The following is a 16,664-nucleotide window of genomic DNA, read 5'->3' as shown; positions in this document are numbered from 1 at the left end:
ATTCAGCCATAGGTGTTCTTGGCAATTGATCCTTAAGAATCTACTTTCTTTAGTTAATTAGATGCTTTAAAACAAATTAAGATTCTGAACCAACAAAGACAATTATCCAGCCTTATTCTAACAAATTAAGATTCTGAACCATTGAGCCATAAAAACTGGTAGGTATGAGTTACAATATCTGAACTTCCATAAATAACTGAGAAATCACTCATCATATCCTCTCTTTACATTAATTTTTTTTATTATTGATTAAAATAAACCCAATCAAATACAACCACAAAGCAATCTGCGCAACAAAAAATGAAAAATAAAATGCCCGACAAACAACACATTTTCCACAGAAATTAACTCTGATCATCCCCTCCTGATGCTCGAGGCTCCATGAATAGCAATGAGATAGATCAGCTGTGTTACTGAAAGGATAATTAAGAAATGCTTCCATTGTCTTCTGCAAGAATTAAAAAACAAAGTAGTATTGTTATTGATCCATATACAAAGGAAAGCTTCCATCTTTTAAGTTGATGGAAGTAACAGCTAAGGGAGAATGCTGATGGAAGACGTACCAAGCGTGCATTCCTGATGTTTTTCTCAATCTCTTTATAAGCCAATCTACACATATAACAAGGTAGGTTAAATAAAGCAATGAAAACTAAAATGGTAGTATATCTGATGTTGATGAAACCACTGAGTGAAGCAAGAAGATCACATACCCCATTGCAAGGAGCGTAAGAGTCCAAGCAACAGTAGCAATTGATGCTGCTGAAGGTAAGCTGTCAGCATCCCATGTCCGAATGTGGTGAACACCAGCCAAGGCCGATGCACCACCTACGACTGAGGCAATCAAGGCAAACACCACAAAGAAGCCCGTGGCTGCATTCCCCATTGGAAAGTAAATGGGTGCAAAATGTGCTGGTAGTACAAGGTCAGGGCCTGCATTTCCCAAGGGTTAAAAACATGAGCAACATGTAACATAAGGGAGAAAAAGAGTAGAAGAAGATATACCAAAAGGTAAAGAAATGAAAAACAACCAGAACGTTTGGATGTTTTGATCTCATGGGGGTCCTGAGCTACTTTAACCTGCACGAGCTTGATGAGTGAACTATAAATAGGCTGGGTTTTGGGTTGAGTTGGGGGCTCTCCTGAGCTCAAGTTAGGACTTCAAGACTACTGGACCAGTCACAGCCCCAGCCATAAGGGCAATAGGACTTGAACTCCTAACTGCTACCTTGTGTCTTTGTCTTCCATATGGATAAAGCACCAGTCACTAATTTTTAACCTCTTTGAGACATCCTTATACACTGCCATGTTTGAGAAGATGGCAGAGACTAACAAACTTGTTGGGCATCAACCCAGTTAATTAGCTTTTCCAGCCCCAAGACAGGCCTTGAAACAGTGGATATCTAACTCCCCCCACCCCCTAAAGCTATAAATCTCAGATGTTTCCTACAAAACACGAATGGTGAATAAGTCTTATGATATCCTGTAAATGTGTAATTATAGCTATGTGGTAGTAACAAAAAGCTAGATGATAATTTACCGATGACGAAGCCATGGTCGATAGCTCTATTGAGGGCCCAACCTCCAATTGCTGCAACAACGATATACATGCAGAGGTTGAGGAGCAAAAGTAGAGTTGCAACTGGCTTTAGGGCTGCCATTAGTACAATGTGCACTGGTAAGGTGTTCGAAGGGGCAAGATGGATTATTAGGAAGAGGAGACAGAGAGAGAGAGAGGGAGAGCTGAGGAAGGCACAGAATGAAGGGCTACAGGTATGGAACCTTATAGAGAGAGGACATACAACAATGACTTGTTCTTTTCTTCCAAAGATGAATATCTTGGAAGTTGTAAAGTAAGTAACTTGAAAATCAAGGCAAGCTAGGAACTCTCATTTGAAATCTCTTCCAGATGGTATACTTCATATCCTGCCTTTGCTTTGATTCTTTGCTCAGCTCTTTTCTTCCTTCCCTCTGTAAAGAAAGAGAAAAGCAGTCCTCTTGAAATGAATCTGGAAGACTGGAACACTTTGTACAAATTTGATTCCTGGGATGCGTAACTCTTGTGGGTTTCAACTCTTTTTACCAATTTATCTTTTGGAAGAAAAAGAAAAAAAAAACTCTTTTTACCTCTGGAACCAACTGTTCAGTTATGGCTTACCATATATAGCCCAGTGAGTTTGATTGTAATTTCTCAACCATTATATCTTCTTAAAATCTTGAGGAATATTTGGAACGAGTATAAATTGTTGGGGAGAAACCAGACTTGTGGGATTGGAAAAGGGCCTTTGTGAGTTGTGAGAAGCAAAACCCGGCTTTTTAACTCTCTGCATGTAAAGCAGGAAACCATTTGCTTACCACGAATATCTGGGAGGAACCCAGATGAAGCATCCGATGTGGACTGTTACAATCATCAAACCGTCCATTTTTTTCCCCAGAGATGCCGTTGGGCCCCTCTGTATTGTATTGTATTGTATTGTATTGTGATGCCTTCCAGAGTCTCAAACCCAGCTCAGCTAATAGGGGTTTGCTTTTCCAAAAGAAAAGAAATATCCTCAGGATCTCCAGAATTATCCAGGTTTTCATTCCCTCTTTAAAGAATTTACAAATGGTAGAGTGATGCTACCTGCTTGCAAGGAAGGTCCCGGACCGCGGTGTTAGGCGTGTGTATCCGGCATGTTTTGTGTCTGGACGCGAAGTCGGGGTCTGGATACGTAGTCGTATGCTACCTTGGGATACTTTAACGCTTGCAAGTACTCCAGCTGAGCTAACTTTTCTGATGATCGATCTGCATTCTGCCCATCCCAATATTTGTTCAGGAGTGCATGACACGGGCCACTGTACAGCTCATTGGGTTGATGCAGTAAAGGAGAAGAAACAAACAGAACCTAACATAATCATAAGAGATCAAGAGTACTTCAAGTACTGTGCTTGAGAGTTGAGGCTGGCATATCAATCCACTTTGATCCCGTTTCCAAGATCAGAAACCTTAGTCAGGATTCAGAGCTAGAATTAGGTTTTTTAAATCATTAGGCATCGTTTGATTGCCAAATAAAAATAAAACAGGTAGAAAAAACAAACATATAACATCCCCTTAGAGTGGAATAGAGAAAAATGGAAGGATTTTATATAAAAAAATAAAAAAAAATTGTAATTATTGGTCATACTTTTATTATATTTTTCAATTTCCCACAAAATTCTATTAAAATATGTACTGTTTTTAAAAGAGATGGAATGAAAAAAATGAAACACAATGTAAACAAACATTTTTTCTTAATTTAGGGCTTGTTTGATTACTTGAATCTGGAAATTTCAAATTTATGGAATTATGATTCCTAAAATTAACTGTTTGATTAGCCTGAATTTTTATCTTTAGAATGAAATCTATAGATTCATCCTAAAATAACATCTATAGAGTTATGGTTTACCAATTTTAACACTTTTATAGTAAGGGAGGAAATCTCTAGATTTCACCTCATACCCATAAATCTAAAGACTTACGTTTTGAGTGTAAAAAAGATAAATCTTTAAATTTCATAAATTCAAGGATTCACACAACTAAAAGAGTATTAATCTCCCATTTGTAAATCCAAAAATTTTAAATAACTAGATTCATGTAACCAAACAGAACCTTAAAGAAGTTGGTCTACCTTTTTACCCCATTATACTAAACAATCCAAATTTTAAGATTTGTTAAAATTTTCACTTTTCCCACCATGCTTCATATTCTTCAAACAAACGATATTCACCCAAACTGCTCAAATCCAAAAATGAAATTAACAAAATCAAACCGAAACTGTTCAATGAAAATAAATCAAATCATTTAATGAGGTTGGGTTATCTTTGAAAATTAAGACCTTTTAAAATGATTTAAATTAAACCGCACCATTTAACACCCGTAGGTATTTTATTAGATACGTAAAGGAATCAAAATCGTAGAGTTCACCTGTTAAATTGGTATTTCGTTATTATCGAGTTAATATTTAATTATTGGCTAAACACTTAAATTATTCAAATCTAATAATTGGAATATCTCATAACTTTACAAATGAGAGCAGCTGAAGAATTCCGCATACAAATACCTAACGGCTTCTCTTTCGTTTACCTGCATCAAGCCGATCTGAAGTTGGAAAAAATGCTACTAAAAGAATAAAACGAACCATAATTGCTTCAGTGCACATTACCGTCATGTCAAATTTTGGATCGTCGGTTCCAAAATTTGATCCGACGGCCGAAATTGGTTAGCACAATGGTCTTAGCACAATGGTCCTGCACATCATCTTAAGCACGACCCATCATGAACTACGATCACTAATTTTAATATTCTTTTTTATCAGCGAGATTTAAGCGGCTTACTTCGTTCCACCGGCGGAACTGGGTGTTCACTGTGCTTGCTATATCTTTTTATTATCCATGGAGCGATTGTAATGGTTATCTTTCCAAGAAAAAACCTTTCAATCCTGAATGGATATCAAGACTCAGCAACTAATTTGGAAGGCCTGTGCAAAAAGCCTGAGGATCAGACATGTCGATGTGGATCCTGGCTGCCCTTGGTGTGGGGGGCGGAAACTGAAACTGAAGACAATCTTGGAGCTGTCTGAAGAACATAACAGGGAAGGACTTCAACCCAGTTTGGCAGCGTTTCTCATGTGGAAGATCTGGATTTCAAGAAATGATCTGATATTTAACAAGAAGATCCCTTCTCCGATAGAGGTTATTGACACCTGTGATGAGACGCAACTAGGGGAATTCCTTGAAGCCAATAAACCTTCCCACAAGAGGGATCCAGTTCCAGCAAAAGGAGAGAAGACTTGAAGTGGAAACCTCCAATTGGATCTTTCAAAACCAGCTCAGACCCAATCAGCCTTTGAAGTTGAGGCTCTTGCAATGAGGGGCAGTATGCTCTACACTGAGGGAAGGATACGATTTGGTAGTTTTAGAATCAGACTCTGCAGATCTAACTAATGCAGTGGACAGCCGTGAAACACAGGGTCCAGTGGGCAAGCTATCGGTTTCAGATGACATTCATTAAGAAAAGCAACTCATGTGCGAACACCCCATCCCAGAAGGTGCTATCTTTGTCAAGCGAGATAGCATGGCCCAACTCCGCTGCTTAGATGTCTTGCTGATTGAGTTGGTTTTCTCGGACGCAGCTTGGTATGCTCTTGTCTGAAAGAAGTTTCTTCACCCCCACCCCCCACCCCCACCACAAAACCCAATTGTGACCCTGCCTTCAGAATCATCCCCATTCCCTATGGCTTCTTCTCCCCGTTTACCATTGCTTCAAAGGCTGGATGCTAGGTTGGTAACTGGGGCTACTTTTTGATCTATAAAGGCTTCTGTCAAACTGCAAATGTTGCTCCCCCTATCCCAAGAACAGAACCTGGTTAACACCTCTTCTGTTAAATCTTGCTCAGTCCTTACTTAATACTGGGTTCTGTAATATAGTTAAAACTGGGAATATCAGTCCCTTACTATAGGTAGGCACCCACTGTTAAGTATGCTGGCTGTCTGGTGTGAATGCCCACAAGACTTTGTGTACTGTACTACTTGTTAAAAGGTGAAAAGAGTGAAAAGATCAACCAACAAAGAACCTCCTCATAAACAGGTGCCACAATAGGATCAAATTTGAACTTGGGGGTATTAACCACAGAACATATACATTCAACCCAATCGGACATTAGGCCAAAAGTTCTCATTTAAGAACGACTTTCGGGATGTTGTAAACTTCTATTAGCTTTATTCTTTATCATGCCCCAAGATCATTAAGTACTAAACCATAAAGGAAAATAATCAACCAATGACTGGTATATCACAAGGGCCAACCAAGAAAATAGGATGAGAAATGCCAAGTACATGGTCTTACAAGTCTTCACGGTGAAACATTACAATTCCAATACCAACATGACCCTGGTCGACCAGTGGAATAGTTGATTAAATGTTGTAACGTTCCTCTTATCAAGATTCTTCCGATGCTAGGAGTATTGTTTATGCATTTTCCTTTCAGAGTTAATACTGTTGCCTATCTAAAATGACTACCTACTGTGCTAGGCTTTGTTCTTCTAAACCCCTGCAGTTTCTAATGAGACAATGAACCATACAACAAAGTTTTCCACTGTCAATGGCAATAAGCAAATCCAACTTAAACTATTCTTTTCACTACTATATTACTATTTGATTAATAATTGTAGTCTGGTACCATATTATCACTCATAGGACCAAACCCTCCTCCAGCAACGAGGATTCGGGTTAAGGTTAGAATCTGCATCAACTTTCACACATTTTAAGACCGACCATTTGCATTACTATTCAAAGGAGAACCAAATTCTCAAAACAGAATTGCCAATCGCATGAGCACTTTAATCACCAGAAGACACTAGCAAAGAAGAATCACAATTCACAAACCCAACCATGAGGAACTTACGAGTATTTGAAGCTACAAAAGGTAAAAAAAAACATAACGAATAGGTTCACATGATCAATCAATTATATCAACTTTTATCCCTGGATAGAAGATTCGAAGGTAGCATCTCTACTCAATTATCATAATGCCAAAAACAAAATAAACCAAAATAGAGAAATATCCCATTCCTCTCTGTAGTGTATCCATCTATAACGGTTCTTCTATGTAGACTCAAAAGTATAAATCCAAGAAAAAAATCATCAGAAAATTTGATAGAAAAACAAATCTAACTCGTAGTCAAAACATCGAAACTCACCTTTTTCTCTTTTTTCCTTATTATTGATTAGATGTCGGTGTCTATAATTTTTTCCTCCCTACCTTCGCCTGGCATAGGTGAGATACAGTAAAGCCGCCGCTGCGGCAACAGTTCCGGTAGAAGCCACCGCCGTTTGCCAGTGAAACTTCAGGCCTGTCGACTCGTTCACACCATCCACAGCGTCCAATTCCCTGGCCATCGCAGTACTGTTAGAGTTCAGTTCCTTCAATTTCCTAACTGATTTTTCCGATTCTTCAAGAGCATTCTGCAAACGGTTGGCCTTTGCTTCCGTCTCGTTCAATTTGTCAACTGATTTCCCCGATTCTTTAAGATCATTCAGCAAATGGTTAACATTAGCCTCCATCTCCTTCAATTTCTCTTGGGATTGCTTCAGAGCTTCTTCCAAAGAAGATTTCAGCTTCCGGTCTTCATCCTTCTCCTTGTTTAACTTCTCCAAGACCGAAGAAGTCTCTACAACTTTGGATTCCAATTCTTCTGTTACTTTCTGGAGCTCCGAGATGGTAGATCGTAACTCCTGTTCACGCTTGCTTCCCTCATCGATCCTTTCCAGCAGAGAAGCTTTCTCCTTCTCAAGCTCTTCGACCTTTGCCTCCTTGTTGAGATTGCTCTGTTTAAGCTCTTCAAGTGCATCGTTCAACTTCTGCAACTCTCCCATCCTTTCGTCGCTCTCCGTCATCGTGGACACCAAATCGTGTTGTAAGCGAGAAATATCAGTTTCCAACTGATGCGCATGGGCCGAGACAACTTTCAGAGCATTCTTTTCTTCAGAGAACTGTTCGATCTCCTTCTGAAACCGTTCTTTCATCGAAGCACTGTCAGTCCTCAATTCTTCGATCTCCACCATTAAGCGCTCCACTTTTTCATCGCTCTTCCCCTTTTCACGTTTCAATTCAGAATTTTCCTGTTCCAGCACTTCGATCTTTTGACTCAACTCAGAAATGTTGGTCTCTTTACCGAAATCGGTGTCTTGCTTCGAATCCATATATTCTTCCCCTGTTTGATAATCGATGTCCGATGCGACGCCATTGCCAATCGCCGCTTCCGCCATTGATGAACCTACTTACAGAGAAATGTAAACAAGAAGATTTTAGAAAATGAAATCAGCAACAGAGATTAATTGAAACAACAACGAACAAGAAGAAGAGAATATTGAAGAGTGAAAACGATCGAACCCTGAGAAGAGAAGAGGAGAGATGTTGAGGAAAGCTTACCTTTTAGGGTTTCAATGGCAGAGGAGAAAACCCTATCGCTTTACGAGTTGGTTACTTTTGTCAGCAAGGCCAATGTCCAATGAAATGAAAAGAGGAACTTGCAAATAAATCGGAAATGAGAGGAGATTAAAGGGAGAGGGCAGTTTTAAAGAGGAAAAAGACGCCCGCTCACTTACGTGACACGTGTTGAGTCAAAGGGTGTTTGGGGAAAATGCTTTTAACAGATTTATTACGTTTGAACGGACATCATTCATCATTGTGGTCGAAACTCCAAGTGTCCGAAATTCCAATGGGTTTAACTTTAACCGGTTCAGGGATCCGAAGTATCCGAAATTCAATGAACCAATCTCACCAGATACACTCTCAAACACGCGAAATTACCGTTCTACCCTATGGAATGGGCCAAATTCCTTTCACGATCAAACCCTCTTCCACAGCTATGTTTGAAAAACCCAAATTCCATTACCTAGCATAAAATCTCCTGAATGCAGCTACTACATATCACCATCGGATTTTGGTTTGCGGCAGCGGCTGCTGCCAGCTGCCAATGGCCAAGATCTTGCCACGTGTAAAGTTTTAAATCTAATGGTTGAAAATCAAAATATTGGATATAAATGTAAATATAAAAGTTTAAATTACAATCAACGTCTTTAGTTTTCGAATTTTACTTTTAAACTCAAATTGCTGCCATGTGGTCCCCCTTCTACTCAAGTGGGGATTCCAGATCGTTTTTTCGGTGTGGACTCTTCCTTTCTTCTTCCTTTTCGTTTTCTCCGTCCTCTTTCTTCACCGGCTACATCGCCTGTACCCATAAAGAATCGTCGAACAAGAGACCCAAATGTGTTGCAGGTGCGAGAGTGGTGATGCTGTGGGGTTTTGGGAGGGCTTGGGAGTTGGGGTCGTGTGGTTGGATCGTTTATTTCTACAATTTTTCGCGTGGGGTTTGGGAGGGGACTTGGCGGTTGGGGTTGATGGTGGCTAACTCATGTTTATTTCCGCATTTTCAGCGATGGGGTTTATGGGAGGGTTTGCGTTGGGTCGATGGTGCCTGGATCTGTTTCTCTTCACAATTTTTCACGTCTTACCTCAACATCTCTAGGATCTATTAGAGGGGATAATCATGTTTATTTCTGCAATTATTCAGCACTACTTCCCTCAACATCTCCAGATCTAATAGAGGATATGCGCTTTGGTTGATGATGTGCCTAACATCGCAGAGGGGAGCGGGCTTTATTTTGTAAATTTATAAATAGTAACCATTGAATGTAAGAAATTTTATTTGCATTCATACCCTCACTTTTCCCTTCCAACCGTTGGTTATTTCTCATATCGTGGCAGTTTCCGTTGGCGCGGCTGCTCCCCCTCGCGCTTCCATCACCATCTCTACCTAGGGGTGTAAATGGATAACCGAAATTCGCTCTCGAATTCGCATCTGTATTCATTTAGAGGTATTCCGAACCGTCCCACCATTACTAATATGATGCGGATTGGTATACCCTTTCTATCCGGTTATTATCCGTTCGATAAAATTATCCGATTAAGTTACTTATTTGGATTTGTTTTTCTTATTTTATATATTTTTTACTTGAAATATGTGAGTATTTTTCTAGATTTTTTGCTAAAATAACTATTAAAGTTGTTAAATTCTTAAATTTGAAACCTAACCCTAAGAAATAAAGTGGTAAAGATATTAGTAGGTATACGAAAACTTATATTCAATCTATATTCATTGCCATTTAGAATAATTTATTCAAAAAAATAATTATCTGATTATCATCTGAATCCAGTCCAAAATCCAATAAGATATTATCTGAATCCGTCCGAATATAATAGGATGCGGATATGGTATTACCACTATCCGATCCGAATCCGATCCGTTTACACCTCTATCTCTACCTACAAAATAATCGAGATAGGAAAGATACATAAGATGTGTGATACCAAGTCAACCATGAAGAATGATTTTGTACATTTATTATTTCATTAGTTGAGATCCATGACCACACACCTTCACTAATGACTTAATTTTTAATATTATTATGTAATGCTAGAGATCAAAATGTGACGTGCACCTAATAGTGCCCCCAACGTCGGAATGCCCATATGATATTAAGATTTGAGATCATTTCACCACTACTCTCTTAATAAAAATACAAGCTTGCCTCTTTGACAAACACAAGCCCAATTTTCTGGGAATGGGATTCCTGCAGGGCTGTGCTACGGCCCAGACAAAGCCCAAGTGTACTGTTTTGACCCAACCCAAGATGGCCCAATTTGTAAATCTAGCAACTTGGGCTATCCGGCCCAACCCAGCACGAGCTATGATGATGATTTAGATTTACACAGCTCTTGACCTTGCTGCAATCCTTGTGCAGGAGCAGGCAGACAAGGGTTTTTAACTCGTTTGACCCACTAGCACAAGCAACTAAGCAAAAGCATCGTTCTGAGGTTTGAAGGACAATATTAATTTGTTCAACACCCTAGTGTCAAGTGTGTCTGACCTGGGCATGCATTTCATTAAAGTTCTCCTGTCTTGTCTTTCCTCAGGTCACATGAGGAAGATCTTCTCAGGTCTCATACCATTACGAGATCCACCTCTCTTCTGGTACTGTTGGGTTTAGTCCTTCAGATCGATATAGGATTCCCAACTAGCTTCCAAGCTTTGATGATATATCTTTAATTACTAGTCCTTCTTTGGCATCTCATTCTGAAAATTTCCCTCTTTACCTTACCTTCCCAGTTTACTCAGTTTCCATTGAGTTTGTCCTATTAAGGAAGGAACCCAATAAACTACTCTATCTATCCTCGTGAACCCAAAGCTTGCTTGTCAACAATCTTGTAAGTTAAAGAACTGTACTATACACACTCTGTGTCCCTATGCTAGCCCTATTTGTTTTTACCTTTCTGATAATAAGAAGACGATTCATTAACAAGAGAACAAAACTACAAAGCTATCAAAACCCAGAGGCCTGTAGAGATGGTCAGGAAATAGAGGCAACGAAGCAACTTAAGACTCCACAGAAACAGAGAGGCCTAGAAACCAGAAACCACCTTAGCTTAGCTAGTGGGCTTGGTGGCTTGATGTTTGATCTCATCTCTTTCTTCAAAACAGTAAGACATGTCAAAATCAGTACTACAAAATAGCCAAATATCATGTACCAACACTACTTATTGCCCCCTCATTCGCTTCTGCTAAAACCAAAGCCACTGATCATCTGCCAGAACTGCAACTTGCCACGTTAAGACTGAAGCTTAGACAGCTCAACCATACAAGTCCTGTAGTTTTTTTTTTTTCCTTTCTGGGTTGTTTGAATTTCATCTCTGATCATCATCTCTCTTCTTAATCCTTATCCAGAACTTGGAAGAAAATGGTTGAAATTCCTGTTTCAGTCATAGGCAGCTTTATTTGATTTATTCAGTGCAATGTGGCAGTCCATGTGCCTTAAGGCTCAATTAAATGCATTTTGACTGTATAAAATTCTCATCTACTTATTGGGCGAATCAATGGAGTGATTTTGGGAAACAAAATAAGTTCCATAACCAGTTTGGTCAAGAAGAGTTCGAACAAAATAGTCCTAGACAAGAAAAAAAGAGTTATGTATAAGGCTGTAATGTGTTGGTTTTTAGACCAGCAAAAGCTGAAAAATTCCATCTCCCATAGGTAATAGTATCAAAATTCACCTACCTAAAGCTTCTGTGAGGGATTGATGTTAATGGAACTGTTGGTTAGATAGGAGACCAACTGGGAGAACCACATGAACAAAGGCACTATAATATAATTTTACACTTTTTTTTTGTATTAATTAATATTAGTCTTTCAAATTTTCTTCTACATTTATTTCAAAAAAGGGTTGGGAAGAAAAAGGGTTGCAAAGCTTGATGGACTATTCATTTGCCCTTTTTTCAAGTTGGAGAATATCATTACAAAATAGATAGAATATGACCCACCTTATTCAATGGTGTTTGTGACACACCCTTTTTTTTAAATTACACTTAATTCATGATTAGATGATGATTCTCATGTTTATGCATTATTTCCACAACCTAAAATGTCTCTCCTCCATTCAATTTGTTCTCTGGGACAACAGCTACACTCATACAAAAATCTTTTGAGTTAGTTGGCTTAAAAACTCAACCAATGCATCACATTTAAGGAAGGAGTCTTAAGTTCAACTTCATCAGCATAGTGATGCATAGAAATTTTCCACATTTGCTGACAGGGCAGTGATGCATCCATGGACTGTCAGGAATCTGGGGAATCCCATGAAAATGCCTCATTCAGGGAGCAACACTGCACCAGTGACATGTAGACTCTCTCCCTCAAAACAAGTTAGAGGCAGTGAACCCATTCTGGACTTCTGGTCTCCCCCAAGAAGCCAACAAGATTGAACTTTGAAGAGCCAACTTGCCAGGATCCTGCAATGCAGTCATTTCAAGGAGCCAAAGTTTTCAAATCTGGGTCGGGTTTGGGTTTGGGTTTGGGTTTGACCCGGATGTTTGTCAGTCCGTAGCATTACAAGAGAAACAACAAAATCTTGGGTTTTGTCTCTAGGAAAGACAAGGTGGGTGGGGGCAGAGCAACCTGTAGGCTATCTTTGATGCTGTAAACATATCTTAGTATCTTACTCACTGTGTGGCATCTTAAGGATAAAGAAGAGGGTTGTGACTTGTGATGTTACACCACTTATTTGTTGCCGCTCACCCTACCAGACACTCATAATCATGTTCCCTGTGGAGTTGAGAATTGAGATAGAGAGAGTAGGGAGGGGAAGGGGAAGGGGATGAAGGTGGAGGTGGGCCAACATTGTACACCAGAAGGGCCCATGAGGAAAAAGGCCCACGGGCAAGTGGGAAGGGGCACCTGAAAAGTAAATTGGACCCATTAGCTCTTCCTCATTTTCCTCTTACTGCCCAAACCCAAGTGTGAAGTCTAAAAGCCAACCTGCAGATTCACTTTGCCTAACCATTCATGATTCATATGGTCATATGGTCATATGGATTGGGGAATTGAACTTGAACTTTAGCTAAACCAGTGACTCTAATGATATAAGGCTTCTTAGGCTTTCTCAATGAAAATGAAAACAAAAACAATGGTCCCTCACCTAACTAACTAGCTAGCTAGCTAGTTGATTTGCCTTGATCTCTTCTTCAATAACAGCATCTATCTCATGATCTGTATATCATCTAATACTGGTCAGAGATCAGGACCGTCAGGGCAAGCAAGAAGCACCTGATCGACTGTTTGAAGATATGCCATGTGGGCCCAATCCATTCAATATCAAATGGACAAGATTATATACATACACAAGAACAAAAGAAAAACAAATTATGCTGGTCTCTCCTTAATTCCCAATTTACATGAATTAGGCTTGCTAAAAGCCCTACAATGGCATATCACCAGAGAACATTACCAGCCAGCTTCCCTAAGAAGATTAGAAAAATTAAGAAGAGAAAAATTGGGGGAGACTAAATATGAAAAATAAAAATAAAAAGAAGAGAAGAGAAGAGAAAGGGAAGCAATTGGGTTTACAGAGAGAACTAGGAGTAATTAACCTCCAAACTTGGACATGGACTTCTTCTCCTCAAGTGTCTCAAAGAAGCTGGTAAGAATCTTCATGGCCTTCACTTGGCCTTGCAGAGACAATATATAGAGAGCTGTTTCTTCAAAAAGCTTGTCGATCCCAAGAGAGTCTCCTCCAGGGATGATACTCTGCAACAGCATGATTCTCTTCTCTATACCAAGCTTTTCCTCATCGACCTGATCTTCACAATCATTACTCTTCTGAAGCTTCGCCCTTGTGCTGTTTTGCTTCCTGCGGAGCTTCTTGTTAATGGGTTTGGAATGTCTTCTGCTTTGGACGAAGCCATTAGAGCAGGAGTGAAGAGATTCATTACTATCCTCACACTCTTGATGGGTTCTCTTCTTTTCTCCCGTTGAGAATGTGGGTGAAGCTACATGATCTTCCGCCGTATCCATCGATGTGTTTCTGAAGAAAAGAAAAAAAAAACAGAGAAAAGGAAAGAAAAGTAGGAGGAGGAGAAGGTGAAGAGAAACAGAGATAGCACAGCTCCTTGAAGGAGATGGAGATGGAGATGGAGATGGAGATGGAGATGGAAGGGGAGAAAGGGAGAATGCAGAGAATATTGAGGGAGAGAGAGGGGTTAAATTATTGTGGAGTTCTAGAAATGTCAATGCCAACGAAGCTGGGCCCACAGAGTTTTGGCTTCCCAATTACTGTTTTTGGATCACATGTGGACATGCATGATAGATGATACTGTTGAGTGTTGATTCTGTGTATCTTGGCTTTCCTTGAAAGAACCCGGCTTGGCTTCATTGCCTTATTGGCTTGGCTCTCTCTCTCTCTCTCTCTCAAGCAGTCTGATCATCAGTTCATCACACTTATTAATATAGACATTTTAGAATTCAACAGATAAGCATATGGGCTGTTCGAAAAGTCAACGAATCCCTCTTTGAGCCACGTGAATCCCAATTAAGAACCGTAAATGGGCCAGAAATCCGACATCTGTTTCTTAATTACAAGATTAAGGATAAGGATCACCACCACTTTCTCTCATCTCATGGCCTTTTTTTTTGTTTTTAAACTCTAAATTGGACCAGACAAATCAACCCCTCAGAGTGGTTGGTCTGAATGAACCTGGTAAGAAATCACATATGATTCGATGGACATTAACCATCTGTTTCTCATGGTTCAGAAGTCAATATTGAAAGTCAAAGAGATAAGATTTTCAAAGGTTGACTATGTCATTTAACATCAATTAAAACATTTTTTTCAAAAATTAATATTTTTATGAAGGATTGTTAAGATAACTTTGGCCATGGTGTAACTTTCATAACCCACTAAAGTGAGCCGGCAAATTAAGGCCCACAGAAAAGGCAAAGACAAAGGCAAAGCAACTTGGGGTGTGTGTTGTTAAATTGGGGAATAGGTTATTAATAGAATTTGGATGACACAGAGAGCTGTCTTCCAAAATTAACTTGACTTGGGTGAACCGAGAACCAGAATGACCGGGTGGGTTTACCTAAATTTGAGCCGGGGCGGTTCAAGAATGAGAACAGAGGAAGTGGACAAAAAACAGACTCCACCTGGCAAAAGACAGAAGAGTCCAAAGAAACCACGAGCCAAGCCGAAGAGGAAAAATGGAGCAAAACATGTGAAAACTGGAGAAGAGAGAGAGAGGTAAAAGCATTAACAAAGCAAAAGAAAATGGGGCCACTCACTCAAACCAACGGAAAGCACATGCGATCACATGAATTTCTTGAACCTACCACCCCCCCATGTGCCTCTTTCTCTCTCTATCTCTCTCTCTCTCTTCCATGTTTCATTTCATTACCACCTAAGCATGCGTGCCACGTGTACTCTTGGATGGGGTCCACCCCTTGAGCCCCACAATACTGGCCCCCACTCCCCCATCAGAAGAAGCCAAGAAACAGGTGGTGAGGAGCAGTTGAAAATTTGCGATTGTCCGATAAATGACGGTGCGGGTGCGTGGTGGCGGGTGGTCGTGATGGTGATGGTGATGGTGGTGGTGGTGGTGGTGGCGCTGGCCGTGGTAGTGGCGGTGCTGTTCCCAAGGAGGAAACCGGGCCGACACTGATTGGGGATGGCTTATAAAGATATTGTTGGGCATTTGGGGCTCCTTCTCTGCTCTACAATTTTCTCACTAACAAATCAAATATATCTATTGATTAAAAATCCAAATCTCTTTCCATAAAAACTGGCAAATTGCCCTTTCCATTCTCCAATTTAAAATTGGTATTTCTTGGATCACTACATCCCTTCCTCAGTTCCTCTCCGCCTTGCAATTCTTTATTTTATTTAAATGACACTATGAGTTTCGTACCACAATAGGGGAGGGGAGGGAAGGGAGGGGTTGTCCTTTATTTTCCGTACACTAGCATGAATAAGGGTGAGGTAACGTTAAATGGGTATTGTCGGGTAATCCCCATTGAGATTTGGATCGATTAATTCAAATTTACTTGGGTAGATGAGATGAGATGAGATGAGATCTTTGGTGGGACACTTGACGAGTTTAGGAATAGTTCCACGGTGCTAGGATTCCCATTGTGAGGTAGGCCCAGCAAGTAGGGGGAAGATGGTGGGTCGGGTCGGGTCGGGTCGGGTCGGGTCGGGTCGGTGAGAAACACCCATTAATCCACCGGACCTAAATATAGGGTTTGGTGGTTGTAGAGGTCAGAGGGTGATTAATTAGCAATATCCTTGGAAAAGGTCCTTGCTGTCACCATTCATTCATTCATTCATTCATGCCTTGGAGTTGGAGTTTGAGTTGCCTTGAATCGGATGCTGCCGATTCCAATCGAATAATAAAAGAAATTCATGGCCCCCACCAAACCCCTAAAGCAGCTTCACAATCCATTGATCATATACCCTCTGATCAAACCTGATGATGGGACGCACGTTGTGAATATGAAAAGAAGGAATAGGGGAGTGGGGGCCCACGAGGCCACGAGAGTCCATCCATCGATGGCATCAGCCATGGAGGGGTTTTGGGGCTACAGCCGCTACACTAGTGGAAAAATTGAGTGGTGAGCGGGAAACACGATATATATAATTGCGTCGATTACGATAAAATACAATAAACACCTCATGCAAGGAAACACTGTCCTTGTCAGACCCAGAATCTGACCTTCTTCTTTTTTTTTTCTTTCTTTTTTCTTCCTTTTAACTATTTGTTTTAT

At 40.1% G+C, this 16,664-nt stretch overlaps 2 protein-coding genes and 1 pseudogene across 3 annotated transcripts; all 3 read right to left on the bottom strand.

The window, feature by feature from the left end:
* Positions 1–130: 130 nt before the first annotated feature.
* On the bottom strand, positions 131–1,843 carry LOC149026105 (membrane protein PM19L-like; annotated as a pseudogene). Its single transcript, XR_016171816.1, has 4 exons — positions 1,538–1,843; positions 711–930; positions 564–609; positions 131–448 (listed from the first exon to the last, which is right to left on the bottom strand). The product of XR_016171816.1 is annotated as a membrane protein PM19L-like (transcript).
* A 3,406-nt stretch (positions 1,844–5,249) lies between these two features.
* On the bottom strand, positions 5,250–8,048 carry LOC149026104 (uncharacterized). Its single transcript, XM_089146348.1, has 2 exons — positions 7,946–8,048; positions 5,250–7,790 (listed from the first exon to the last, which is right to left on the bottom strand). The coding sequence occupies exon 2, from the start codon at positions 7,780–7,782 to the stop codon at positions 6,772–6,774; it is 1,011 nt and encodes a 336-aa protein (XP_089002474.1). The 5' UTR covers positions 7,783–7,790; positions 7,946–8,048; the 3' UTR covers positions 5,250–6,771.
* Positions 8,049–11,824: 3,776 nt separating this feature from the next.
* LOC149026103 (uncharacterized) lies at positions 11,825–14,060 on the bottom strand. The gene has a single exon (XM_089143248.1). The coding sequence runs from the start codon at positions 13,920–13,922 to the stop codon at positions 13,494–13,496; it is 429 nt and encodes a 142-aa protein (XP_088999374.1). The 5' UTR covers positions 13,923–14,060; the 3' UTR covers positions 11,825–13,493.
* Between the last annotated feature and the right edge of the window lie 2,604 nt (positions 14,061–16,664).

This window comes from Hakea prostrata, chromosome 2 (assembly GCF_041222555.1).
Source record: "Hakea prostrata isolate BN-2017 chromosome 2, UWA_Hpros_2, whole genome shotgun sequence".
Lineage (NCBI taxonomy): Eukaryota > Viridiplantae > Streptophyta > Magnoliopsida > Proteales > Proteaceae > Hakea > Hakea prostrata.
Note: the sequence above shows the minus strand (reverse complement) of the source record. Positions and strands in the feature narration are given on the sequence as shown.

Excerpts from the sequence above, each read along its gene's own strand:
- LOC149026103 (XM_089143248.1), bottom strand. The coding sequence starts at position 13,922 with ATGGATACGGCGGAAGATCATGTAGCTTCACCCACATTCTCAACGGGA.
- LOC149026104 (XM_089146348.1), bottom strand. The coding sequence starts at position 7,782 with ATGGCGGAAGCGGCGATTGGCAATGGCGTCGCATCGGACATCGATTAT.